Here is a 23,041-nt window from a genome sequence, read left to right on the forward strand (position 1 = left end):
ACATATCCACATGCTTGCCAAGACCTTTCCTCGGTGATAGGTCCAAGGCCAGGAGAGTGAAACCATCAGGGAAGCCAGTACTGGCTGAGGTGTGGCCCAGGCTGTGGAACAATGGGGCAGGTTGCCTTGAGATGCTGCTGAAGACAGCAGGAGCTGAAGGGCACAGGCAGAAGAGATGGGCGATACTGATAAGGACCTATGTGGGCAAAGGTTGGAGAGCACAAGGGGGCTCAGAAAGCCAGGAACCTCTCTCTGGCTGTGCCCTACAGCACCCTCCCAGGTTCCTTCCAGGCAGCCATGATGGGGAGTCCCTGATCCTCCTCAAACGAAGTCAGGAGGAGCTTGGAGTCCATGTGGCTGGCATTGGGCAAGGAGCAGGTCACAGGAGCCTTAGGAGCTGCAGTGTGGCCCCTGCTAAGGCAGATGTGACCCTCAGCACAGTAGGGGAAGGAGTGGGTCACTCAAGCCAGGTATGAGCCCAGCAATACAGACTCCCCAAAGGCAGGGACCTAACTTCCCATCTCCACTTGGCTACTTCCCACCACGGGATGTCAGGCAGGCCACATCTTCTCTTGGGGAGTCCCTGCTGAAGGAGTGAGGATTCAGATGCCAGCTCACACCCCACCTGGCTGACTGAGGCTAAAATGAGGCTGCCACCTTACACTGGCCTTGGAGCCAGAAGAGCCAGCTTCTTGCAGGGAAAGGAGCTGCCCGAGGTCCCAGTGCAAGACACAGCCCTGGAGCCCAGCATCCTAGCTTTAGCAGAGAATACTGACCACCAGACCATACTGCCTCTGGCCACCATACCACCAGGTCAGGCCCTTGAAAGTGCCAGTGGGATGAGCCAGTCTGGTCTGGCATGTTCCTCAGGACCCACTCTGATGCAGATTCACACCAGCACCTGCCAACTGGGAGGCTTCCTGTCGATGTGGACAGAAGGGCTGGGCTTTCGGGCCTCCTGGTGGCCACAAGTCTGCACAGACCAGAGCTCGGGTGGAGGTCACAACCAGCTACCTGCGCTGTCTGGGTTTCTCACTCTCCCCAGCTCCAACCAGGGACAGATGGGTTACCTGAAACTGCAAGGTCAACTTGGAAGGAATGTTTTAGCCAAAAGCTATGAGAATAAAAAGTAAACATAAACGCTGCTTACTCCTTACTGGCTCAAGCCTTCAGTGAAATAAATGAGGATAGGTGACCCCAGAACTGTGCACCAAAGACCCTCAGCCCAATCCCCTCCAGGAAGCAGGCAGTCAGCTCTGAGCTGAAGTTCAGATGATACTCCTGTGCTCAGAGCCTAGACCCAGTCAGGGTGTGTGGGAGTGTACCTAGGGCAGTTGAGGGCTAGGTCGAACCCTAGGAATGAGTTGATTAGTCCCAAGCCCCTGGCATCCAAGGCCAAAAGGAGCACCCATGAGCCTTTCTCCACACTGCACTTTCACACTCCCACCAGATGGGAGACTGATGGCTAGTCCTGCTGGAGCAGGAGGAAGCTCTTACTCCCAGCACTGGCTGGGGACAAGGGGACAGGGGACCCACAAATCACAGTAACAAAACATTAGACGACTATTTGTTGGTCTCTTGACACTTTATTGGCCATATCTCCCAACATCCCCAAGGCAATTCCACTCACAGAGACACTGAGCAACCTACCCTTGGCCACACTGATGTGATGGGAAGCCAGAATGGGAACCTAGGTCTGCTCAGCTCTGAGCCAAACTATGGATGTCCTTGTTCTTTGCCACCCCAAGAAGGACATCCCCACCCTTGCTTCTATCCCCAAGTCTCCCAGAAATGTGGAGCTTGGGGAATCACAGAGCCATGGGAAATGTCATAAGCATCTGGGTTCTAGAAAGTGCCATCACCTCCCTCCAAGTAGCATTCCAGGAAGAAGGATCAGCCAGGCACTCTGGTAGGCTGGGGCCCTGGTCAGGCTTCCATAAGGCAGCCACACTGTGGCCCAGACCTCCGGATATGCAGGAACCTGGGCCTAAGGAGACAGGGACAAGAGGCCAATTATTGCCTGAATCCCAGGGGATGAGCAGAGTGTGGGAACAGCATACTCTCCCCACAGCCAGAGCTGTGGATGGCCTGAGTGGAAGAACCAGTGTGGCTATGACTATGGAGGTAGGGGTGGGGTAGGTAGAGCTCACCTCCCACAGAAATCCTTGCGCACAGCCACGAGATCAAGGGACAGGTCAGGCCGGCTCTGAAGCCAGCTGCAAACAAGCTCTGGATGTCTTGGATCCACTTCTAAGAAGATGCTCCTACATGGAGGAGAAATGGGTCAGCTCAACCAGGCAGGACTAGGACCTGCACTTCTGGGTTACCTGGACCGGGAGGCGTGGGGGCAGAATGACTGTCAGGGCAGGCCTAGTACACACTGGGACAGATCCAGAAGACCTGCCCTATCCATACCCAGAGTCCTTCAGAAGCCAAGGTGCCAGGGCCAAGATGTGGGTAATGATGTCCATGCCCTCCTCCCCACCATCCAGGGCTACTGGGTCTTCATAGCTGAAGGGAAAACAGTGGAAGGTGAGAGTCTGGGACAGGGGGTATCTTAAACTGAGCAGGGCCCTCCACAAAGGGGCCCCATGGAACTTACACTCTGGGCTGACAGGAAAATCTGAGGACACAGAGGGAGGAGACCCCAACAGCAGCTCTGATGCCCCTACCTGCTATAGGCAGCAGCCCACCAGGCAGTGCTGGGAGTGCTTAGTGAATCCCACTGACTGATAGCGAGGCAAGGCTGTTCCTATGCTTAGTCTGAAGGGGGGGGGGGGGGGCTTGGAACTAGCTAGACCATTCCTGAGAGCCTGGAAAGGGGGAGCCAGCACCTTGACCCACATTACCGCTGCCTTGTCCAAGGGATCCTGGGCTACCCCTAGTTCTCAGCCCTTGTTTGAGAACAGGATGACTCACAGTAAAGCCTGGAGTAGGGTCTTAGTCCCAGCCTTCTTGCTAAGCCCCTACATGACCTTGGACCAGGCACCTTCCCTCTCCGGGCCTCATTCTTCTGTAAAATGATGTACCCATTTGAGCACCTTCTATGTATTCTATACAATGTCTAATGTCATTCATTGTTAAGTCCTCCTCATGGCCCTACAAAGGTCTATCACTCCCCTTTCAAAGGCAGGAAATGAGGTTCAGAGAAGTTCAGTGGTCTTAAGTGGGAAGGCAGAAGCTAAACCGAGTAGGTCTGTGGGCTCTTAAGTGAACCTCTCTTTCAACATCACTGTCCCTTTTAGTCCCCTCTCCCTCCCTGGCCCTCCCAATGGTGTAGTTCCCCCAGGGCAGACACATCCCCCAAGGCCTTCTCAGGCCTGGCTCTCTCCTATCATGCCCTGTACCTGCGGATCTCAGGGGCCAGCTGCTCCATGTCTTGGTGGAAGATGTAGGGAGGGTTGCTGACGACCAGGTCCATGGGGCCCCAGGGCAGGAGGTGTGACCAGCTCCCCTCTATGGTCAAAGGGAACACACAGCAGAGACTAGGTGGCAGCTCTACCTGCCACCATGTCCCTTGGGTAGTCTCCCTCCCCAGGCCACACCATGGGCCTATCTCTGGATCTGATAACCCAGACCTGCAAATTAGTGCCCAGGGTCCCCGGCCAGCAGCCTGGCCAGGAGCATGTATACTCTGAGATGGCAACTTTTCACATGGAATATCCTTGCCCTCTCTCCCTCCTCTCAAATCTCAGCTCAAGTGCCACCTTTAGGAAGACCTCTCTGACTGCTTGGTCAATGCAAGAGCCTCTGTTCTCTGTAACCCTACTGGCCCTGCCATATGCTGCCCCATAGCCAACATGGACTCGGTGTGTGGAGGGCATGCCTGGCTTTAGTCAGTCAATTCCTGGCAACTCTGCTTGTCCGTTCCATCCAGGTGCCAGGTGCCACACCAGGTGTATCACTCTATGGAGGGTGCATATGAGGCTCAAAGATCTTATGGATATGTAATGAAGCCAGAACTGCAGCAAGAACCCAAGAACACTCTGCAAAGGTGTGGCTGAGCTGTGCTGTGCCTGGGCCAGGCAGGAGCAGCGTGGGTAGGCACTAAAGTATTAAAGTATTCTGGTCCTAAAGCTTTTCTCCTGAGCTTCTGCTCATCTCTTGACAACAAGCAAGCAAGCCCTAGTTGATCTCACTAGTTACAGGGGTTCAGAAAATAACAAAGACCCTGTGGCTGGTCCCTGCATGGGTCAAATCAGCCCAGGAGGCAGCAGGGACTTGCAGGATTGGTCTAAGATACTGTGTGTGTGTGTGTGTGTGTGTGTGTGTGTGTGTGTGTGTGTGTGTGTGTGTGTGTGTGTTGGGGAAGCCCTCCATCCATCTCTCCACCATTCAGCACCTGTGCTGAGGATCCCCACCCCAAGGAAGATGGGTAGGGAAGATACCTAAAGTCACATCCAGGGGAACGATCTGAATTCTGTCCAGCAACCGAAGCCTGAAGAGATGGGAAGTGAGGGTGAGCACAGGGGAGGCTCCTACTTGTGGCTACCAGGACTGTGAGAATAAACTCTTCTTGGACTGGCAGTTATCTGGTGCCCACTGTCCTTCATAACCCTGTGGGACCCATGCCAGGCAACACCCCCCCACCACCACCTCCCCTTTCTTAGGAGTAGAAAACAGACATCAGTGAGTTTAATACCTGAACAGGGATTGAGACCAGGTCCCAAAGTCAGACTTCCCCAACCCTGACCTTCTGTCTCCCCAGCCCGCCTACCTCTGAGCATTCTCCTGGGTCAGGCAGATGGCAGCTTCTCCTTTATCCACAGCAATGACTCGGCTCTGCCCCAAGAATAAATGATGGGTATGTAGGGGGCAGGGTGCCTGGAGAGGCCAGGGCTGGGGACCAGAGCTCTCCTCCAACCCCTACCAGAGAGGAGGGAAATACCCAACAGCCATTCCCCTCTCTGTAGCCAGGGTCTGGCCAGAGAAAAGGGGAAAAGAGTTAGAGGCTATGACCATGATAGGCTGAGGGCAGCCCTGTCTTCCCATATCTGGCCACCTCCTCTCAAGTGCTTCTAGCAGAAATGGGTGGGGAAAGGATCTGTGGGACAGTGAGTGGTAATCCCAGTCTACTCAGGGTGGGGCACAGGGACGCAGAGGGGGCTCACCTGGGGAAGCTGACTCAGCAGGCTGAGGGAGATGGCTCCCGATCCGCAGCCCACTTCCAGGATGAGGGGGCCACCTTGGGCTCCCATTGGACAGGAACTCTGGGTCACTTCTTTCAGCACCCATTCAACCAGCTCCTGTGAGGCAAAGGGGTCTGGATCAGAGTTAGTGACAACCCAGCCCTCCAGGGGGTACTGGCACAGAGGCCCAAGCATGGTTAGAGGGGTCAATGTAGGGGGGTGTCTAAAGCTAGAGTGAACTTTATGTCAGGCCATGGGCAGGTCACTCTGCCTCTCTAGGCCTCAGATTCCCCACCTGTGAAACTGAGTGGATGATAACCCACCTCATCAGGATGCTGGGGACATTAAACAGAAACACATTCGTGAGACATGGGTCCCATTCCTGGTACATGGTAAGTGTTCCATAAACCTCAGCTAGGCCTTTTATAGACAGCCTCTGTTTTGTGCACATGGCAATGCTAGAACCATGCCTGATGTTCCTCGACCACTTCCTCTTTGACTGGCCCTGATTCCAGAACTTTCCCTCCATTAATCTGTTGGATCCTCACAAATGGTCCATGAGGAAGCTAAGGCCCAGGGGTCAAGGCCCCTCCTGGAGCCTAGTTCACAGCTCATGATGGCCAATTATCAGGGGCCAGAGTGGCCCCAGCTTCTTCATAGAGCTGAACTTAGAAGTCTCCCAGGGAGGGACAGGGAATTGCCTCCATGGAGGTGGGGCATAGTAGGGAGAACACAGTCCCACCTAAGCCCCATATCTGAAGAGGGCTGTGGCATGCATACACAAGGCATGGGAATAAGTGGGCATAGTGTGGTGGGAGGTGCCTGATTGCACCTGCCTTGGGGGCCTGGGGACACTTATAGACACTGTCACTTTGGAAACAACAGGCTTTCAAGTCTTGTCCACCCATCTGCTACCTGCAGGGACTGTGCATGAAAACCAATACAGGGTGGAGGTGAGAGTGGAGGGCTGCTGCTGCCCAGTAGCCAACTGTTTCTAATGAGCAGTGGAGTGAGGGCCCAAGCAGCCAGGCATGGAACTGGGAAAGGGCAGTGTGCTTCCTTCTCAAAGACAACCCTTAGGAGAATTTCCCTACTTGGGACTCCTGGAATCCTAGGCAGGGCTGGCTCAGGAATGGGCAAAGGGGTCTGCAAGTGGGTGCTCCCTTCATCTATAAACAGGTCCACCTCTCCAGAAAGGCTTCCTCACCCCCACCGCCCCACCAGGCTCTCTCTACCATGGCTCCTCACCATGAGTCTAAAGTCCAGGATGCAGTTTGCCTTTCCTACCAGACTGAAGGCTCCATGATGGGAAGACCAGGAATCTAACCCATCACAGTGTGTCCCACAGGCAAAGCCTGACCCTCAGAGGGGCCTCCTGGCCACTTTCCAAGTGCTGGGCAAGCTCTCAGTGGTCGTGGGAAGCTACCCTCTAAGTCTCAGACTCCCCTAGGTCCTCCCAAACTCCCAATATCAACAGTCAAGCTCAACAGCTCCAGATCACTCAGACCCATTTGCCATATAAGCTCCTCAGTCCTGAGTCCCAAAAGGCATTTTATCCTTCCAGGCCCCCCAATCCCAGGAGCAAAGCTCACCTGTGCCCAGGGTAGCAAGTTCAAGGCAGGTAGGACTTGGCCTATGGGTTCAACCCTTCCTGTTTCCCTCACTTGCTCCCACTAGTCCTGTACCAGGCACTACTGGAGATTGCAGGGGTGCTTGCAGCAACCTGGGCCCATAGCACTGGGACTACCATAGCGCGAGAAGTCTAGAGCTGTGGTGGAGAGATTGCGGGCTCAGCACTGAAGCCACATACTGAGCATCTGGTAGGACAGCTGAGGCTTGTCAGGGTTGTGAACTTCTCTTGGTTTCCTGGCCACAGACAGACCTACTCTGGTTGGAGAATGACCACTTGGACAGCCACACTGGCCAGCCACCTCAGAGAGACACCCCTGACCTCAGAGAGACATACAACATATATGAACGGCCATCCCAGGGAGCGCATGAAGCTGAGTGTCCCCTGGACCCTCTATTACACTCCAGACCACTTGAGGATCAACTTGGCTATGGGACAATTATAGGGGTAGAGAACACCTGCAAGAAGTCCACAAACTTTCCTCCTCACCAAGTGAAGAGCCTCCAGCCTCCATCAGCCTGAAATTGGTGGCTCGTTAGAGGAGGCTGAAAGCTGAGCTGGCCTCAGACTCAGGGCACCTCTTCTAGGTGAGTAAGGGAAGAATCCAAAACCATGATGGGGTGGGGATAGAAGGGAATGTGGGGAACAGACAGCTTCCGTCAAGAAGTCAGCCCAAGGCCTCAGCAGGACCTGACTGCTGTGAGTACCCTCCATTCGGATGCTCTGAGACAGCAGCCCCATGAAGGTGGCACTGCCTCTTTCAAGCTAATCACAGATAAGGCACTGAGCCTCCCATACCCCGCAGAGCCTCATCTTGCCCAATTGGATACGAATGGCTCACACTCTCAGCCTTGGGTTTCCCACCGTACACACCGCCAGCCTGGGGACTGAGCCACCTTCCCACCCACAGGGAAAACCCAACTCATCGAGCCACATGCCACCTACAGCTTCACATTTCTGACTTCTGCCCCCATCATCAGAAACTGTCCTCCAGTGATAGAAAGATCACAGGCACCATGAACTGTTCCCTGCACCCATTCTCCCTACTCCCTGCCACAGGCCACGTCCTCTCAAGTTCTTGGTAAAGCACCCCCAATGTGGCTTCACATTGGGGCAAACCTGGCAAGTTCTCAGAAATGTCTGCACAGTGAGGTGAGGACCTGACCTCCCAACCACAGCCTCCCCCTCCGTTCTCCCCTCCCCCTGCTCCTTGCAACAGAGCTGCTCTCTGGCCCAGACCCACACAGGAATGGGGGGCCCACATGTGAGCCAGAAGTCCACATTCCACATTCAGAACCCTGGAGCACATGGCTGGTGTCAGATCAGCTCTGAGGGGACTGAAAGGTCATCATGGTAGCTTCCCTCCCATGTCCTGACCCTTGGCAGCCTCAGGAGACAGTAAGTGAGCTCCCAGCCAGAGGTCACATGCTTGGGAAAGACACAGGGTAGCCTCCCAAAAACCTACAGGTGGCAGACCACCACTTCCTGCTCTGGATCTCCGCATTCCATCCCAGCTCATCCAATCCCAGATGGGACAGCCCTATGGGAGATGTGGGGCCCTGACCCAGAGTCAGAAAGTCCGAGTGCTGCCCCCACGCTCCTTCCCCTGGCAGCCCTGTGACTTTAGGTGGTTCTCAGATTCCCTACTGTCCCTCCCAGTACTGGGCTGTAAAGTGAGGACCTGGCCTCTGAACCACATGATGTGGAAGTGAATGGGGTCAGAAGGTTTCTTGGCCAGGGGAGAGAGTCTAGGAAAATGAGGTGGGACTCTGGGTACCTGTCTGGGCAGGTGAATGAGGTATGATCTTTCCTAGGAATGTTTGTATGCCTGGGTACCTTTTGAGAAACACTCCTTCTCAGAGCCTGGTGCCCTCTAGCTTGCCCATCAGCCCCCACACAGCCCCATCCACCTGCTCTGTTCTCTCTGGCTCCCTATAAGGTCAAGGGGAAGCCCAAGAAGGGCTACAGAAAGCATCTCTCCCACAGTAAGGGTGCCTTACCAACAGACAGTATCTAGGGCCACCCAATCCCTAGTCCTAGTAATATGAGGGACACGGGTGATTACCTGACCAGACAGTGGATCTAAGAGAACCACCAAGTCACAGATTCCCTGGCCCAATCCTTTCATCATCTGGGCCCAGAGGGGTCAATGACTTTCCTGAGGTCACATAGCTGTACCAGGCCTCCAGGTGTCCAGCTGGAGCCCTATCCACTCCACCCACACCTCCTGAGATAGGAGGAAGGCACTTTCCCCCCATGGATTGGATAGGCCATGTCTGGGAGCTAGGACATTGGTCTGGGATGTGAGGACACTCAAGGAGGCCAGAAGGAGACCTCTACACTCTTGGCCCCACCTACCAAGCCTTCCAGGAGACACCAGTATGGAAAAGGAAGGCTTCTGAGGACAATAATCACAGGGCCCCAGCGCCCCCTGGAGGAAATCTGGAGCAAGACAGGTACCCTAAACCCCACCCTCATCCCCATCCTGCCCTGTCCTGGTGCCACACCTACCTCAGTTTCCGGGCGAGGGATGAACACTGGGGGGGCCATCTTCAGACTGAGCCCTTGAAAGTCCCACTCCCCGAGGATGTACTGCAAAGGCATCCTGCAGAGGAGGCAGCTGGGTGACATCAGTGCTAGAGCCTGGACCAATAGGACCATGACTGATTTGAGAGAACTTGTGGGATACCAAAAGCGTCAGGGTCGTCCTCCTTGCCCCAGGACTCTGAGCCAAGGCCTTCCCTCCCTCCCTTCTCCTTTTCTACTTGCCTGACTCCCCTCTCATCAATCCTTCAGACCAACACCTTCCTAGTCCTTGGATACTTTCCTCCTCCCTGACCACAAACTAGTTGGGCTGGAGGAAATCAGACATCTGTTCCCCACACAGAGCCCTCAGGTCTGGCGCATGGATGCTCACCTTTGCAATCGGCAGCTACTCAGCTTCTGCACATGCTGTAGCTGCCAAGGACTCAGGGGCTGGGTCCGAAGTACTGGTCTCAGGCTCTGAAACTGCCCCACAGAGAATGTGAGTGGCTGCCTCCCCTGATCCAAGGGCCTGACCCAGGTTTAGGTGGACAATGTTTGTGGGCCCAACACTGACCACCTTGGTCATCCCTGGATCCCTACTGCCTGGCACACACTGTAAACATTAGCTGGATGAATGAATAAGTATCCATCTAAGACATGCCTTCAGAAAAACCCCATCACTCTTAGCTTAGCATTCTCAGTGGGGCAGAAAAGCCTGGATGTTCTTCCCTAAGGTTCTCCCTCCCCCATTTTCTGCCCTCTTAACAACACTGCACTTAACTGTTTTGGCTCCAAGGACATGAGCCACGATGTACTCACTGGATGCCTGGGCCTCAGGGATGCCCCTCTTCTCAAAGACTGCAGTCCAGTGGCTGACCACCTCTGTGGCACTCAACAACCCAGCCAGGGGCAGATAGGGTTGCCATGAGCTGAAGGCCCAGCCCCTGGTGCCTCCCTTCCTTCCCAGGCCAGACAGGAGGGCCCGGAGCATTCGGTCCCCAAGCTCCATGTCTCAGGGAAAGGCTCTCCTGAGTGCTCCCAGGTCCCTAAGTCTTCCAAGTGATGTCAGCTGCTGAAGATGGGTCACTGGCTCCAACCAGGTAGAGATGGTCACAGGCTCTGGCTCCTCAAGGTGGCTCTGATCCAGATGTGACTGCCAACCTGCAAGAGAGAAGAACCAGGAGAGCAGCTGAGTCTTGTGTGACCCACTCTTCCCTGACCTGCTGCCTGAGAGAGGGCACGCTCTTGCTCTGCTACCTCCTTAACTCCATTTTAGACCCTCACCCACTTATTTGATTCTTCTTGTCTTGGCCAATTATGTTTTCATCATGTTTTTAGCTGAAGTGGGCTGAACCCAGAGCTCAGTCCCTGGTGATGGGTCGGGGCTCAGGCTTGAGGGCTGAACAGATCTGTATCATCTAGTGTGTGCGACTTGGGAAAGTCATTATTTCTGAGTTCCAGTGTCCTCCATAAAACGGGGAGAATAACATCAACTCCACGTGAGCAGTGCAGCAGACAATGAAAGTTGGCCTGAGAGTCAGCTCAACACATGGGAGGGACTCAATGTTACATGCTCTTAACTAATATTGCAAGAAGAGAGGAGATTGCCTTTGCTTGGGAGCTTTGCTTTTGACATTTTGCATGTACTTGACTGATTTGTATGCTAAAATTCTCCCCCTGCCCCGTTTAACCCATAATCCTAAACATCAGCATAAATCCCCGGCCAAAAAGAAATTGACGATTATTTGTTAACTTTATACGTAAGTTATCACAAACAAGATTTAACAGAAGATTTAAAATTAGTGGTCCCCTTTCCCGTCGCACGGACTAAGGTCCAAACTCGCATACTGAGCACCTGCTAAGTGTCACACCTTCAGAGACCAGCTGGGAGGGAAAGCGACTTGCCTAAAATCACCTCGCTAGCACTGTCCCAGGCAGGACACAAACCCACGTCCTCCGGTCTCCAGAGCAGCTCTGTCCACCTGAGCGTTGCCCCAGGAGGAGCCAAGGCCTGAAGTCCGGGACGCAGCTTCCCTCTCAGCTCTGCAAAGCATCGTTAATGACCCAGGCAAGGTCGCCTCTCCCCAAGCCTGTTTCCTCATCTATATAACGCGGAGTGGGGGTCTCGAGAGTGCTGCAGTCCAGGGGCACCCGTCCCGGTTCCCATTTCTAGCACATACCGGCCTCAAGAATTACCGCGCCTGCCCGCCCGGATGCAGAAACTGCCGGGGCATGGCCCCCGGATATGCAAGACCCGACGTGAGCACCCTCGGGCGCCCTGCTTCCGGGGTCGGTGCTTCTGAGAAAGGACTCGGGCGGACCCAGTTGCCCAGCTCCAGAGTTCCTAGTGCTACTGGGTTCCACCCGGGAAGCCGCTGCGGGCTGTTGAGGAGGCTGTGAAAGCCACGCGGGGTGCGCCGGTAGTCCACCCGCGCCAGGGTGCGTGGATGTGTGGGAGGTTGCGCCCTAGGAGCCAGGTCTCCCCATTCTTCCTGAAGGTCACGGAGGGGACATGGCCCCAGCCCGCGGGGACTACTACGAGCTGGCATTTGGGTACCCAGCCGCGGTGGTGCGTGGTCAGCCCCAACGGGGCTGTAAGCAGCCAGCCCAAGGTTTGAGAATTGGAGTGCGATGTCCAGGGGCGTGGTCTAGCGTAGCCTCTGCACAGGCCTAGCAGCACTTGGATGGATTCCAGTGTTGGGGACGGTAGCAATCTAAGGGCGGGACCCAGTGTTCAAGACCTGGCCGAGAGTGGTCCGAGCCGCGCTGGGGGCCAAGGGTCACCAGACCCCAGGGCCGCTTCTGACCCTCTTGCTCCCAGGTTTTAGGGTTTGGATGCTGGAGACCTGGGTTCGAACTCTGGCTGTTGCCAGCTCACTCGGCCTCAGTTGCTCCTTCTATAAAACTCACGGCAGTGTCCCACAAAAGTGTGACCTGCTGACACCCTCCTACCACCAGGATCTATTGTTAACTAGATCACTGTTAACTACTATTAAACATGCAGTTTCCTGGGCTCGGTCCAAGACCCTTAATCCTCGTAAACTCCCTTGAAAACCCGAAGATTAGAAGGTATCCGAGGGTCCATCCCCTGAGATGATCGCGCTGTGGATGGAGGCTATTGTGAGGAATATATGTAGGATTGTGTCAGGCTGCCCAATAATAATACCAATCCAATAATAATAATATGATCCTGCTCCCAACTTCTCTGAACTAAGCACCCCATTTCTAGCCTGGGGTGGGCGTTTACCCAAGAGGCCTCTCAGTAGAGCCCATCTGAGCAGGAAGCGAGCCCCAGGGAGAGGAAGCATCTTGCTCTAGGTCACAAAGCCATAGAGGGGCGAGCCAGAGTTCAATGGAGGTCCAAGGACTCCCAGTCCAGTGCTCTCCCGAGCCTTCAGCGTCCGCCTGCGTTTCGGACGCACGCGTCTATCTCGGCGGAGGTAGAGCTCCGCCCGAGTTCTAGTGCAAGAAGGGCTTAGCCATCCAAGGTCCTCTACCCTACTTCAGCAAAGGCCACGGGGAGCGAGGGGTGATCTGCAAGAACCGACACCCAGTGTCCGGCTCCTGCTGGGGGCGGAGCCAGATCAGAGCGACAGGCAATCGGGCCAGTGCCGGGCAGGCTCTGGGCCTGACAGCCAATCGGGAGCCAAGAGCGCGGAGCGGGCAGAGAGGCTAGGCACTGGAGCATGGGGGACCCTTGGGGCTACTCGCCTCGGCCCCACCCCCGCGGTGGGTCCAGGCCCCGCTTGTCCCGGCCCAAGCCGACTGAGCCGGCACTCACGGCTGCCGGCGGTGCGCTGTAGCTGGCCCCGCCCCGGCTCGGAGCTCACTGGGAGGGCGGACCTGGGGTCGGACCCGCAGTCCCCGGCTCTGGCCTCCTGCCGATCACCACCACCCCTAGCCTCTCCGGCTGAGCTCGGCGTCCCAGAGAGGATTAAGTAAGTGCTGAGGTCGCAGCTTCTGTGCAAGAATGGAGGAATCACAGAGTCGCAGAGCGGGGATGGGGATTGGAGCAGGGAGGACTGAGGAACCTGGTAGAGAACGGTATGCGGGTTCTCGGAGGTCGCGGTGCCAACCCATTTCACCCGTTTCATTCTCTTGCCCTTTGGACCCTCAGGCAGTCCCAGACAGTGATGGGCAGGGCCTTTTCTCTGCTTTGGATCGAGGAATAAAGAGAGCCCAGAGCAAGAGTTAAGGGTCTGGCCCAAGGTCATGTCTGGGGTCAGAGGCAGAGCCAAGAAAGAACCTGGGGCTGCTGACGCGTTCAGCCTAGCTGGAGGGAGAGGGCAGAGAGGGATGAGCCCCCATATCCCTCTGCCAACCTTACCCCTTCCTAAGGAGCCATCATTGGTGTGTACACTCCTCACACACACACACCCATGCACCTGCACAGGGAGGCACCCCACATACACCCATGAGCTAGGACAGGGAGGTATGTGTGCAGCCATGAGCTGTGTATCTCCCCTTCTCCCTAGACCTGCCCTTAGGCAGCTTGAATGGGCCCCCTTCCCACCTTGCCTTACCCTGCGCCCTCTGGCCTGGGAAGACCTAAGCCACACCCTCTTGCCACATCTCCCACCCTCTCATCCCAAGGGAGGAGGGAGGGGATAAGAATCATCTCAGAGTGGGTGCTCCATCCCTGCATATGAAGACACACTCCCTGCTCACCTGGTTTTTCCTTGTCTCTGGCAGCCCCTAGCTCCCCTATGGAGGTCCAGTGACCCTAAGAGCCTGCAGAGAAGTCGTGCCAGAGGAGCTGACCTTAGCCTCTCTCCCCTTCCTGCCTCCTGGGCTCTCCACACCTGCCCTGCCCCACTGCAAACACAGCCTGGATCACAAAATTGGCTGGGTCCAGGGGCTTCTGTGGCTCCCCTTTCCCAAGTGGGCTGCCCAGTGGGGAAGGTCTATACATTGGGTGCTTACTGTGGGCAAGGGTTGCGCTGAGCTAAGTCTTTTCTAGGAACCAGTTCATTCTGCCATTTTAACGATCCTGTGAGGGAGGTGGGGTTTTGTTTTTGTTTTTGTTTTTGTTTTATCTCAGACTCAGGAGAACTGAGACACAGAAGTGGAGTGACATGCCTAAGGTCATCTGACTCTTGGGCAAGTGTTTCCCTCCAGGAAAGGAAAAAGCTGCAGTATTTTTTTCTCCAAGCAGGAGGTGAGGCATATGGGGGGCAGGGAGTGAGGAGATGGGAAATGCAGGGAGTAGGGGTGGGAAGGTGGCTATTACACAGGGGAGAGACTTTTTCTTTCAAACCTCCCCGCCACCTTTCACATCTTCCAAGTATAATCACTATGGTTATCATACCCTCAGAGAAGGGGAAGGGCTTCATTTTCACCTTCCTAAATCCACATGGGAACTGTACATAAGTAAAGCACATGTCCTGATGTCCCTTGAACTTGCCTTTGCCCTCAAACTTTTATTTCCCCCGTGCCTTCAGAACTTAGGGGTACTTGATGTTACCACTGAGTCCTGTTCTAAGCCTCATGGTTTTTTATTCTTTCTTTTCCAGCACCCAAGGAGCCAGGGAGCTCCCTTTATCCAAGGAGTTGGCAACCTGCAAGTATAGTGGGGGGCCACAGTCTGGGACACTACTGATGTCAGAATCAAGTTGGCAGGTTGGCTGACCACAGGCAGTCTCTCAGTCAGGGCCCTCCCAGCATCAGCATGAACTCCAGGATCCCATCTGCCAGGAGCTGGTTCAGCAGCCGCCCACCCACCTCTGAGCCTGACCTGGAGCCTGCCACAGATGGGCCAGCTTCCGAGACCACTACCCTCAGCACAGAAGCTACCAGCTTTAATGACACCAGAATCCCTGATGTGGCTGGTGGCACAGCTGGTGTGGGCACAATGCTTCTGTCCTTTGGGATCATCACAGTGATTGGCCTGGCTGTGGCCATGGTAAGAGCTGGCAGGCTGGGGCTGACCCAGATGGCCGTCAGTTGGAGGAGGGTGGTCAGTGTTTAGATCTTAGAAACTCTAATCAGAAGATAATTGTCTGTTAATGATAGCACGATCTTCCCCTTCTCCAGGTATTTTTCCACTAGGGACCCAGAGACCAGAGAGGCTGCCTCCAACTGGAAGAACCAGAGAAGGTTCTCAGGATACATGGTGTCTTGAGCTGGGCCATGGGGGCCATGTAGGAGTTGGAGAGGGGGTTGTTCCAGGTGGAGGGTCCTGATGGGCAAAAGTTGGGAGGCAGGCAGGGGTTTCTGTGAGCAGCAAGCAGGACAGTGAGGCAAGTGGGGGGAGGGGTGCCATAGGAGTAGAGGCCAGAAGGCGATGGGAATAGAACCTGGGCTGCAGAGTAGGGGTGGGATGCTCTGGGCATGGCAGCCTGCTGGCAATGTTCATTCACTTGGCAGTTATTTACTGGGCATCTGCCCTGGACCAAGCCTTCAGGTCCCCAGGGACTAGGGAGACAAGGTCCTGCCCTGGGTTTCTTTGGGGAAATAGGAGACAGATAAACCAAGGATGCCAAGGGCAGCCTAGAGGGACTGAGTTGGGGTGCACCTGTGGTCCCCTGGGTGGGCTGACAATGGTGGCATCCTGGCCACTGCCCCTCGCAGACTCTGATGGCTAGCCCTAGGCTCAGGACCAGGTTGCTCTGGCAAATAAGGCTGTGGATGGTCCATTCATGACCTGGCTGGAGCTACTGTTAAACCAAGGTTGCCATATGGGCCCTGTAGGCTCCGGATCACTGCCAGGGAACAACTCCTGGCCAGCAAGCAGGGCCAGGATGCAACACACAGAGTGAGCGGGCTCCCTGGGCAGGAGCAAGGCAGAGCGCCAATGTTTCCCCATGGCACCAATGTGGCAGTTAAGTAAACTGAAACAATCTTACCTCAGGGAAAATGTGGGGTCTGGAATCTGCCCTTATGACTCTAGGCAAAAGATTTTGTCCCAGGAATTTGGGAGCACTCCCTTACGTTTCATTCTGGAGGAACATTCAGAGGGCCAGGATAGAGGAACTTCTTGCCCAAACCAGAGAGGTAGGAAGATTGTGGGACAAAGGCAATGGAGGGCAGAAAATAGCTCTTGGGCACTAGGGAACAGGTTCAGAGATGCTCCCTGAATGCTGCTTCCTCTCCTCTCATGCCAGCCCCCAGCAGGGCCATGTTGGGTATGAGGAGAGGCAAATCAGTGCCAGGTTGTGTGCCTCACACAGATGGAGTCGTATGGGAGGGCTTCCTGGAGAAGGCAGCACTGCAGCTGGATGGTGAGGGGTGGGAAGATTTGGAAGGAAGGTATGTGGGAGGGTGGTGTCAGTAGGTGGCGCAGAGGGAACAGCAGGACCATGGCATGGAGATTGGTTAAAGGTTTTGGACTCTCGTGAAGACCCGTCTGTAGGACAGGACCACAGGGCAGTAAGGAGGGTTTGGAGAAGGGCCAGAGTAGAGGGAGTAGAGGGAGTCCAGGTGCTTGGGCTGAAGCTGCTGGTTCAGGGCAGATAGGGGGCTGGGTCTGAGACCTGGAGCTCCCCCAGCATCCTTTCCACAGGACAGCAAGGGTATCATCCATATGTGACCCCTGGAGGGGATGGAAAGCAAGGGGCAAGTCAGTTTCTTTTCAGGCCTTTGGGGTTTCCGAGGAAACAAGCAGCAAGAGGAACTCTGGGCCAGGCTGGAAACCAAACCAGATTCAAGCTGTGAATGAGGCACAAAGGATATGAGAACCACAGAGGACAGACTCTAGGGACATGGCTTTTCCCCAGGCAGAAGTGGTCATTCTCCTGGCAGCCAGAAACCACCAGTTTAGGGAACAGCCAGGTGGTGGCAGAGGTCCCTGGAGTCCCTGCCTTGGTGGCCAGCCCTTCTTCCCTTCTCAGTGCTTTGTATCAGGATGTTCTGCTCCCACCTGGAGCTCTTAGGTCTTGCACGTTTCCTCAAACTGCCTAGGCCTTTATCTTCCAGTCTGTACCATGGGGATTAGGACCCAAGGCCTTTCTACGTTCCTCCAGCATCCGAGCTCCGGTGTTCAGTCTGGGCTGCTATTCAGGGGCTCACGCTCTCCTCCCCAGGCCCCGTCCACTGAAGCCCATCAGCCTCCCATGGAAACCTCAGAAGCCCAGCCCAGAGCCTTGCCTAGAGCCACTGCCTTGCAGAGTTTGGCCACTACCTCTCCCCTGTTCTTTTTGCCCATCCATGGCTCTGGGGAAGCCATGTACTCCCTGGGGAGAGTTGAGAGGAGAGGGTGTGCTGAAATCTTCCCTCCCCCCTCAGCCCTGAGGAGTCTGAGGCAGGTGCTGAGTGGCTGAAACCACAGTCTATATTGGCAGAGATAGGGTCCTCCTGTCTGCAGGCCAGGCCTGACTGCGTGGTCTTCCCAGGCTGGGCTCCTCAAGCACGGGCCTGCTCCCCACCTCGAAGCCCAGGCACTGTCAGCAGCTGGTAAATGTCAAAAGGAGGCACAAATGCAGATGTGTGTGTCCCTGGGAGGGAATCCCCTGAGGACATGGGGACCCACACTTCTCCCCATCGTCAGCTTCAGGATGCCCCCTGTCCCAAGGGACTGCTGACTAGTCAGGGACTTCACTCCCAGCCATTTGACACTGCTCCTTCTCTTGCAGGTTTTATACATCAGGAAGAAGAAGAGGTAACTCCCCAGTTGCCACCCAAAACTCCAGCCTGTTGGCAGTGTTGGGCTGGACTCCAGGAGACATGGGTGGGAAAAGAGAGTCCCACCAACATTGGGGCCCCTCTCCCTGGTCAGGGAGTCAGGTCCTCTTCTGCCCACTCATGGCTGGGGATGAATACTTTCCCTCCAGGAGTGCTGAGCCACCCTTACCCCAATACCCTGAGTTCCAGGTTACTGACTCCCCTACACTGCCTGGCCCGCAGAGGCTGTGGATCACACACGGCCCTGGCCTACGCAGTCTTCATGGACCCCACAGATGATGCCTCCATGGGCCATGGCCCCATCTGGTCCCAGCAGTGGGTAACTAACAGAGGGGTGGAGGTGGTACTGCAGGTACAAAAATAGCTTTCGTTTAATCCCAGAGGAAACCTCAGGCCCCCTAAGTATAGCTGTGTGCTATGGCTCAGCTGGGCATCAGGCAGGGCCCGGAAGGCTGGAGGGAGGGCAAGGACCTGCCATGCCCCCAGCAGCCTCCCCCCACCCCCAGGCTGGAGAAGCTCCGCCACCAGCTCATGCCCATGTACAACTTCGACCCTACGGAGGAACAAGATGAACTGGAGCAGGAGCTGCTGGAGCACGGGCGGGACGCTGCCTCCATGCAGGCTGCTGCCTCTATGCAGGCCATGCAGGGCAAGGTGGGCACTAACCAGGCTCCCCACCCAGGCTGCAGGCTGCTCATGAGTCCTCTGCCCCCACCCCTCCCTCCTTTCTCATGCAGCTTTCCAGCACCTGCCATACAGTCAAGTGGGTATATGGGTTTTGTCAGGTTTGTTTAGAAACAGGTAGAGTTTCCCTGTGGCCACCTATAAACTGACTACATGAGGCCAGGGCAGCCCTGGAATCCAGCCCAGCTCTACCCCTGCTAACGTAGTGATCTTGGCAGCCCCTTGGCCTCTCTGAGCCTCTGCTTGTCTGCAAATGAAAGTCCTAATTCTTGCCCTCTGTGCCCCCACGCCTTGGCTAGGAAAGCAGGAGAGGACTGATGGGAGAGATTGTTGGAACTGGGAGGCTGGTGCCTCTGCCCCCTGAGGGCCCTGGTCCTGAGCACATCATGATTGGGGTCAGATTCTGGAACAGGGGCACCCCTGACTACACTAGGGGGTTCCTAGCAACTGACAAACCCTGGGTGTGTGGATACCCCAGCCAAATTCACCTCCTACATCCAAAGGGTTAGGTACCTGTGTGGTCACCCTGTCAGAGCCACTGGGCTGCATGGCCATTTGCCACCAGTCCCTAAAATTCCCAAGGGCCAGAGCAACATGAGGAGGCCTGGTCTCTCCCTGACCCATGAAACCCCTTTGCATTTCTCCTTGCCTTGACCCCACAGGTTGCGGTGGGGGGGGTCGGGGGGGGAGGCGCTGGCCCTGCCAGGGCAGAATTAGGAGACTGGATTCAGGAAGAGTCCAGACTGGGAGTCCAGAGACCTCCTGATTTTGCCACCAGTTCTGTGGCAACTGATCAGGACACATTCCCCACTTGTGATATTTGGGAAATCAGGCTGAGAACCTTGGTCCACCCAGCCCATGGGACTACTGACAATTTGACAGTTGTTTCCTGTGTGCCTCCCTGCCTCCTCTGGTCCAGCCCCTGTGCTAGAGCTAGGGGATACAGAGGTGAGCCCCCTTCTGCTGGGAGAGAGTGGTGCATGCGTAATTAATCCAGCCTCTAGGCCCGCAGGGCAAGTGCATGCTGGCAAACTGGTGGTGGCTGGGGGGGGTGGGGGGGGGTGGTCATCAGAGCCAGTTGGTATATCCAGGCTGAACTTGCAAGGAGAGCATTCCAAATGGAAGGCGTAGCTGGTGCCAAGTGAAAACAGACAAACCCGGAAGCAAGGGTGGAGGTGAATGGCCTTGGTCAAGGTCCCTGATGCCCCTGTCTCTCTGCAGACCACTCTCCCCTCTCAGGGCCCACTGCAGAGGCCCAGCCGGCTGGTGTTCACCGACGTAGCCAATGCCATCCATGCATGAGTGCCCCGGGGACAGGCCTGGACTTCTGATGAAGACACCTGCCAGAGTGCCCATTGAGCTGCTCACTCCGTGATTGTTAAGACCTACTCTCAGGACCTGCCCTGCCAAGGCCCAGCTATTCCCAGGACCCACCTGCTGACTCTCCAGGCTCTAAGAGAGGCCCTGGCCAGGCTGGACATCTGGCTGCTGATGTCCCCTGATCTGAGGGCCCTGGCATGGAGGGCATCCCTCATGTCAGGAAGGTTGAGAGCTATGCTAGCTTCCTTGTGTCCTCCCCAGACTCCTTACATCATGGTCTGCTCCTCTAATGTGGAGGAAATGGGGGAGAGACATGGGATGGGAGGGGAAAGGAGAGAGGAGTAGGGAGGGTTTCCCCTTTGTCAGGGAGAGACCTGTCTTCAGAATCTGGAGCCTCCTCTACAGTGTGGAGAGGCTTCTCTTCAGCCCCAGGAGAAGCCCAGGGATGAAGCAAGAACTGCCAAGTGGGCAAGGATGCCAGGAAGAGGGCTGCTCCTACCCAAGGCCCATCTGTATTTTGGAGGGTCCATGAGGCCTCCCAGCCACCCTCCCTGGCAGCCAGCTGTTGGCTGGGAAAGAGCAAAGGAAGTAGGGGACCGGGTGTAGAGGGACACAATGCCTGGACCTGCTCAAAGGCCTCAGACATGTGTGTGAATGTGCCCATGTGCAGGGTAGGATGTGAGTATCCCAGCACAGGGTAGGATGAAGACCTTCTGCATGGGCCCCAGCCTCCAAGTCCACCCCACCCCTTGATGTGTGTGGGAGCACCAGGATAGGCCACCTTCTCTGCCTTCAGTGTTTGGGACTGAAGGGAAAGGAAAGCCAAGGTGAAGGTCCTGCTGCCCATCTCATCTCTTCACTGGGCTCTACAAGCCAGGTAATCTGCTTCTGAAAATGGTTCCCTGTCCTGGTGTATATTGGGGATCTAGGGTTGTGGGAGAGGCTACTGGTCTGAGGGCAGTGGTCACAGGCTGTGGGCTATCTGGGGACTTCTGACTGCCTGAAATGGGGCGGGGGTAGCCCCATGGGAAGCAGACCTATTTGATAGCATTTGATAGCATAGCCCACCCACCCATTGTCTACCCACCCCACATCCCTCAGGAATTCTTCTACCAGTCTGGGGCATGTGAGCAAGGCATGGGGCTAAGCCAGACCCCAGGAGCTGAGCAGTTTTCTACTCTGAGCATGCATGCGCACGTGAGCATGCACAGAAGCATGCCCCCATGCCCAGCCTCGCCACCATTGCTGTCCTCCGCTTTCTGGAGGGGATGCGGGGGCAGCAGCAGAGACCTTCTGTTGGGCAAATACCACGTGTCAGGATGTGAGGGCCAAGGAGGCCCATGTAGGGAAGATTTGGGATGTATTCCCTCCTCTAGATGCTATAAATACATTAACACTTGAACCAACTGGAGGGCTGTGGGTAATTTAGGATGCACAGACGCTGTAATTTAACTCACAGCATCTCCATGTGAGAGCATTAAAGATGTAATTAAGATGTTTACACAAAAAGAGTGTGAGTCTGTGACACTTGGGGTGTGAAACACCAGGAGGGACAGGATGGGTGAAGGGCTGTGTGGGGGCCTGGCATAGTCACTTGGAGCCCAGCTATGAGCTGGCAGCTCCATTGGCTTTCCTTGAACTATCTGATGAAATGCCTCTGGCCCTGAGTTCAGGCTGCTGTGGGGCCTCGTGTCTCAACTGTGGGATGGAGTCACAATGCCTACCATCCCCTTGGGTGGAGAGGCAAAGTGCACCTTGTGGGACCTGAAGAAGGAGAGGGCTTGAGCCCCAAGGACTAGGGGGAGGTGTGGTGCCTGAGGATCCATAGGAACTGGGTCTGAAACACAAAAGGGAACACAATAATGTGGTCTTTCCCAGATCACAGGGTGCAGAGAGTGGGTAGAGTTGGGAAGCCTTGAGGTCATCTGTGTGGAAACCACCTACAGGGTTCAGAAGGGTTTGGGGAGAATGACACCAGGGTGACCAACTCTCCTGGTTTTCTCAGGACTGCCCAATTTTAGCATTGAAAATCCCACAAACCAGGACTCTAAGTGATATTCAGATCCTCCCCTAAAGACCTGAGCCTTCAGGCCAGCATAGGAAACAAGGACAGGGTGAGCAGCAGTTCCATGGCGGAGGGCTAGGCTGGGAGCCGGGGTTGCAGGCCAGGGCCCTGGGTAAAGGTGATTCCCCAAGAATTCCATAGGCCACCCTCATTGGGGTCACACAGATGGGCCTGTCAGTGATGACCCTGGTCTCGCAGACTAGCAGAAGGATTCTTAAGGGTCATGGGGTGAGAGGAGAGGGATGGATGGGCTGTGTGCCCCCCATCCTGCTGGATAACCCCTCAATCCAAAAATGTGGGAGCTACAGAAGACTCAGTGTCTAAGGGACCCTAAAAGAATGAGGCCTATGGAGTAAGGCTAGCACCTAGGGACTAGGGCCAGGATGGAGGCTCCAGGAGGACCCTGTCACCATTCTCTCCTGCTGCCTGCTCCATGCCCTTTCCGAAGGGTGGGCCCAGGTAGGTGGACAGTACAACTTTTTGTGAGTGACAGGGCCACTGCCTCATCCCTATCCCTTTGCAGATACCTCCTACCCACCTTCTATTTGCTAGCTCTCTCTCCCAATCGTGGAGGAGACCCAAACTCCCTGCACATTCCTAGGTCTTCCACAGAGCATGGGATCAATAAATATCATGGTGGAAGGATTCAGTTGATGTGTCCTTGTGACCATGGGCCTGGCGGGCTGACCAGAACTCTCTTCACCAGAGAAGGAGGCCAATAGGGGGAGAAAGTCACCTGCCTGCCCTATCGCTCCTGAACTTGTCTGTTAAAGGAGGCCCTTGTGAAATGCCCCTGCCACACACACACATACATCGCTAAGCGAATCCTCTATAAATGAATAGCAACCAGGGCTTCAGGGTAAAAGCTGCAGCACTTTGCAGTGGGTGCTATCAGCGTGGACGTGGATGGGCACCTTCAGAGGAAGCCACCTTGTTTAGTGAAGTGAAGTGTCAACTTCCAGCCAAAGTGTATACAGTAACCCCACTGCCTGGCTGCAGGCAGACATCAGGGACACCTTCAGAATGTAAAGGTCGTTCTTGTGGAGGTGAGCTCAGAAACCAGTAGCA

At 55.4% G+C, this 23,041-nt stretch overlaps 2 protein-coding genes across 8 annotated transcripts; one reads left to right on the plus strand and one right to left on the minus strand.

Moving 5' to 3' along the window:
• Nucleotides 1–1,566: 1,566 nt before the first annotated feature.
• Nucleotides 1,567–11,537, minus strand: HEMK1 (HemK methyltransferase family member 1). 5 transcript variants are annotated; one of them, XM_058726793.1, is made up of 11 exons: nucleotides 11,466–11,537; nucleotides 10,067–10,446; nucleotides 9,677–9,768; nucleotides 9,271–9,364; nucleotides 5,112–5,246; nucleotides 4,718–4,782; nucleotides 4,389–4,438; nucleotides 3,348–3,456; nucleotides 2,416–2,511; nucleotides 2,151–2,264; nucleotides 1,567–1,987 (listed from the first exon to the last, which is right to left on the minus strand). In XM_058726793.1, exons 2-11 carry the CDS (start codon nucleotides 10,292–10,294, stop codon nucleotides 1,927–1,929), a joined length of 1,044 nt encoding a protein of 347 aa, XP_058582776.1. In that variant the 5' UTR covers nucleotides 10,295–10,446; nucleotides 11,466–11,537; the 3' UTR covers nucleotides 1,567–1,926. The 5 variants fall into 5 exon arrangements, with proteins under 5 accessions (XP_058582776.1, XP_058582777.1, XP_058582780.1 ...); XM_058726794.1 differs by lacking the exon at nucleotides 2,416–2,511; XM_058726797.1 differs by lacking the exon at nucleotides 11,466–11,537 and having other exon boundaries at nucleotides 10,105–10,243.
• Nucleotides 11,538–12,797: 1,260 nt separating this feature from the next.
• On the plus strand, nucleotides 12,798–21,417 carry C4H3orf18 (chromosome 4 C3orf18 homolog). 3 transcript variants are annotated; one of them, XM_058726799.1, is made up of 6 exons: nucleotides 12,798–13,329; nucleotides 14,327–14,443; nucleotides 14,799–15,187; nucleotides 17,856–17,881; nucleotides 18,411–18,558; nucleotides 19,810–21,417. In XM_058726799.1, the coding sequence occupies exons 3-6, from the start codon at nucleotides 14,954–14,956 to the stop codon at nucleotides 19,888–19,890; spliced, it is 489 nt and encodes a 162-aa protein (XP_058582782.1). In that variant the 5' UTR covers nucleotides 12,798–13,329; nucleotides 14,327–14,443; nucleotides 14,799–14,953; the 3' UTR covers nucleotides 19,891–21,417. The 3 variants fall into 3 exon arrangements, with proteins under 3 accessions (XP_058582782.1, XP_058582781.1, XP_058582783.1); XM_058726798.1 differs by having other exon boundaries at nucleotides 12,798–13,223; XM_058726800.1 differs by lacking the exons at nucleotides 12,798–13,329; nucleotides 14,327–14,443; nucleotides 14,799–15,187 and adding an exon at nucleotides 15,388–16,278.
• The last annotated feature ends 1,624 nt before the right edge of the window (nucleotides 21,418–23,041 follow it).

Source organism: Neofelis nebulosa, chromosome 4, assembly GCF_028018385.1.
Source record: "Neofelis nebulosa isolate mNeoNeb1 chromosome 4, mNeoNeb1.pri, whole genome shotgun sequence".
NCBI classification, from domain to species: domain Eukaryota; kingdom Metazoa; phylum Chordata; class Mammalia; order Carnivora; family Felidae; genus Neofelis; species Neofelis nebulosa.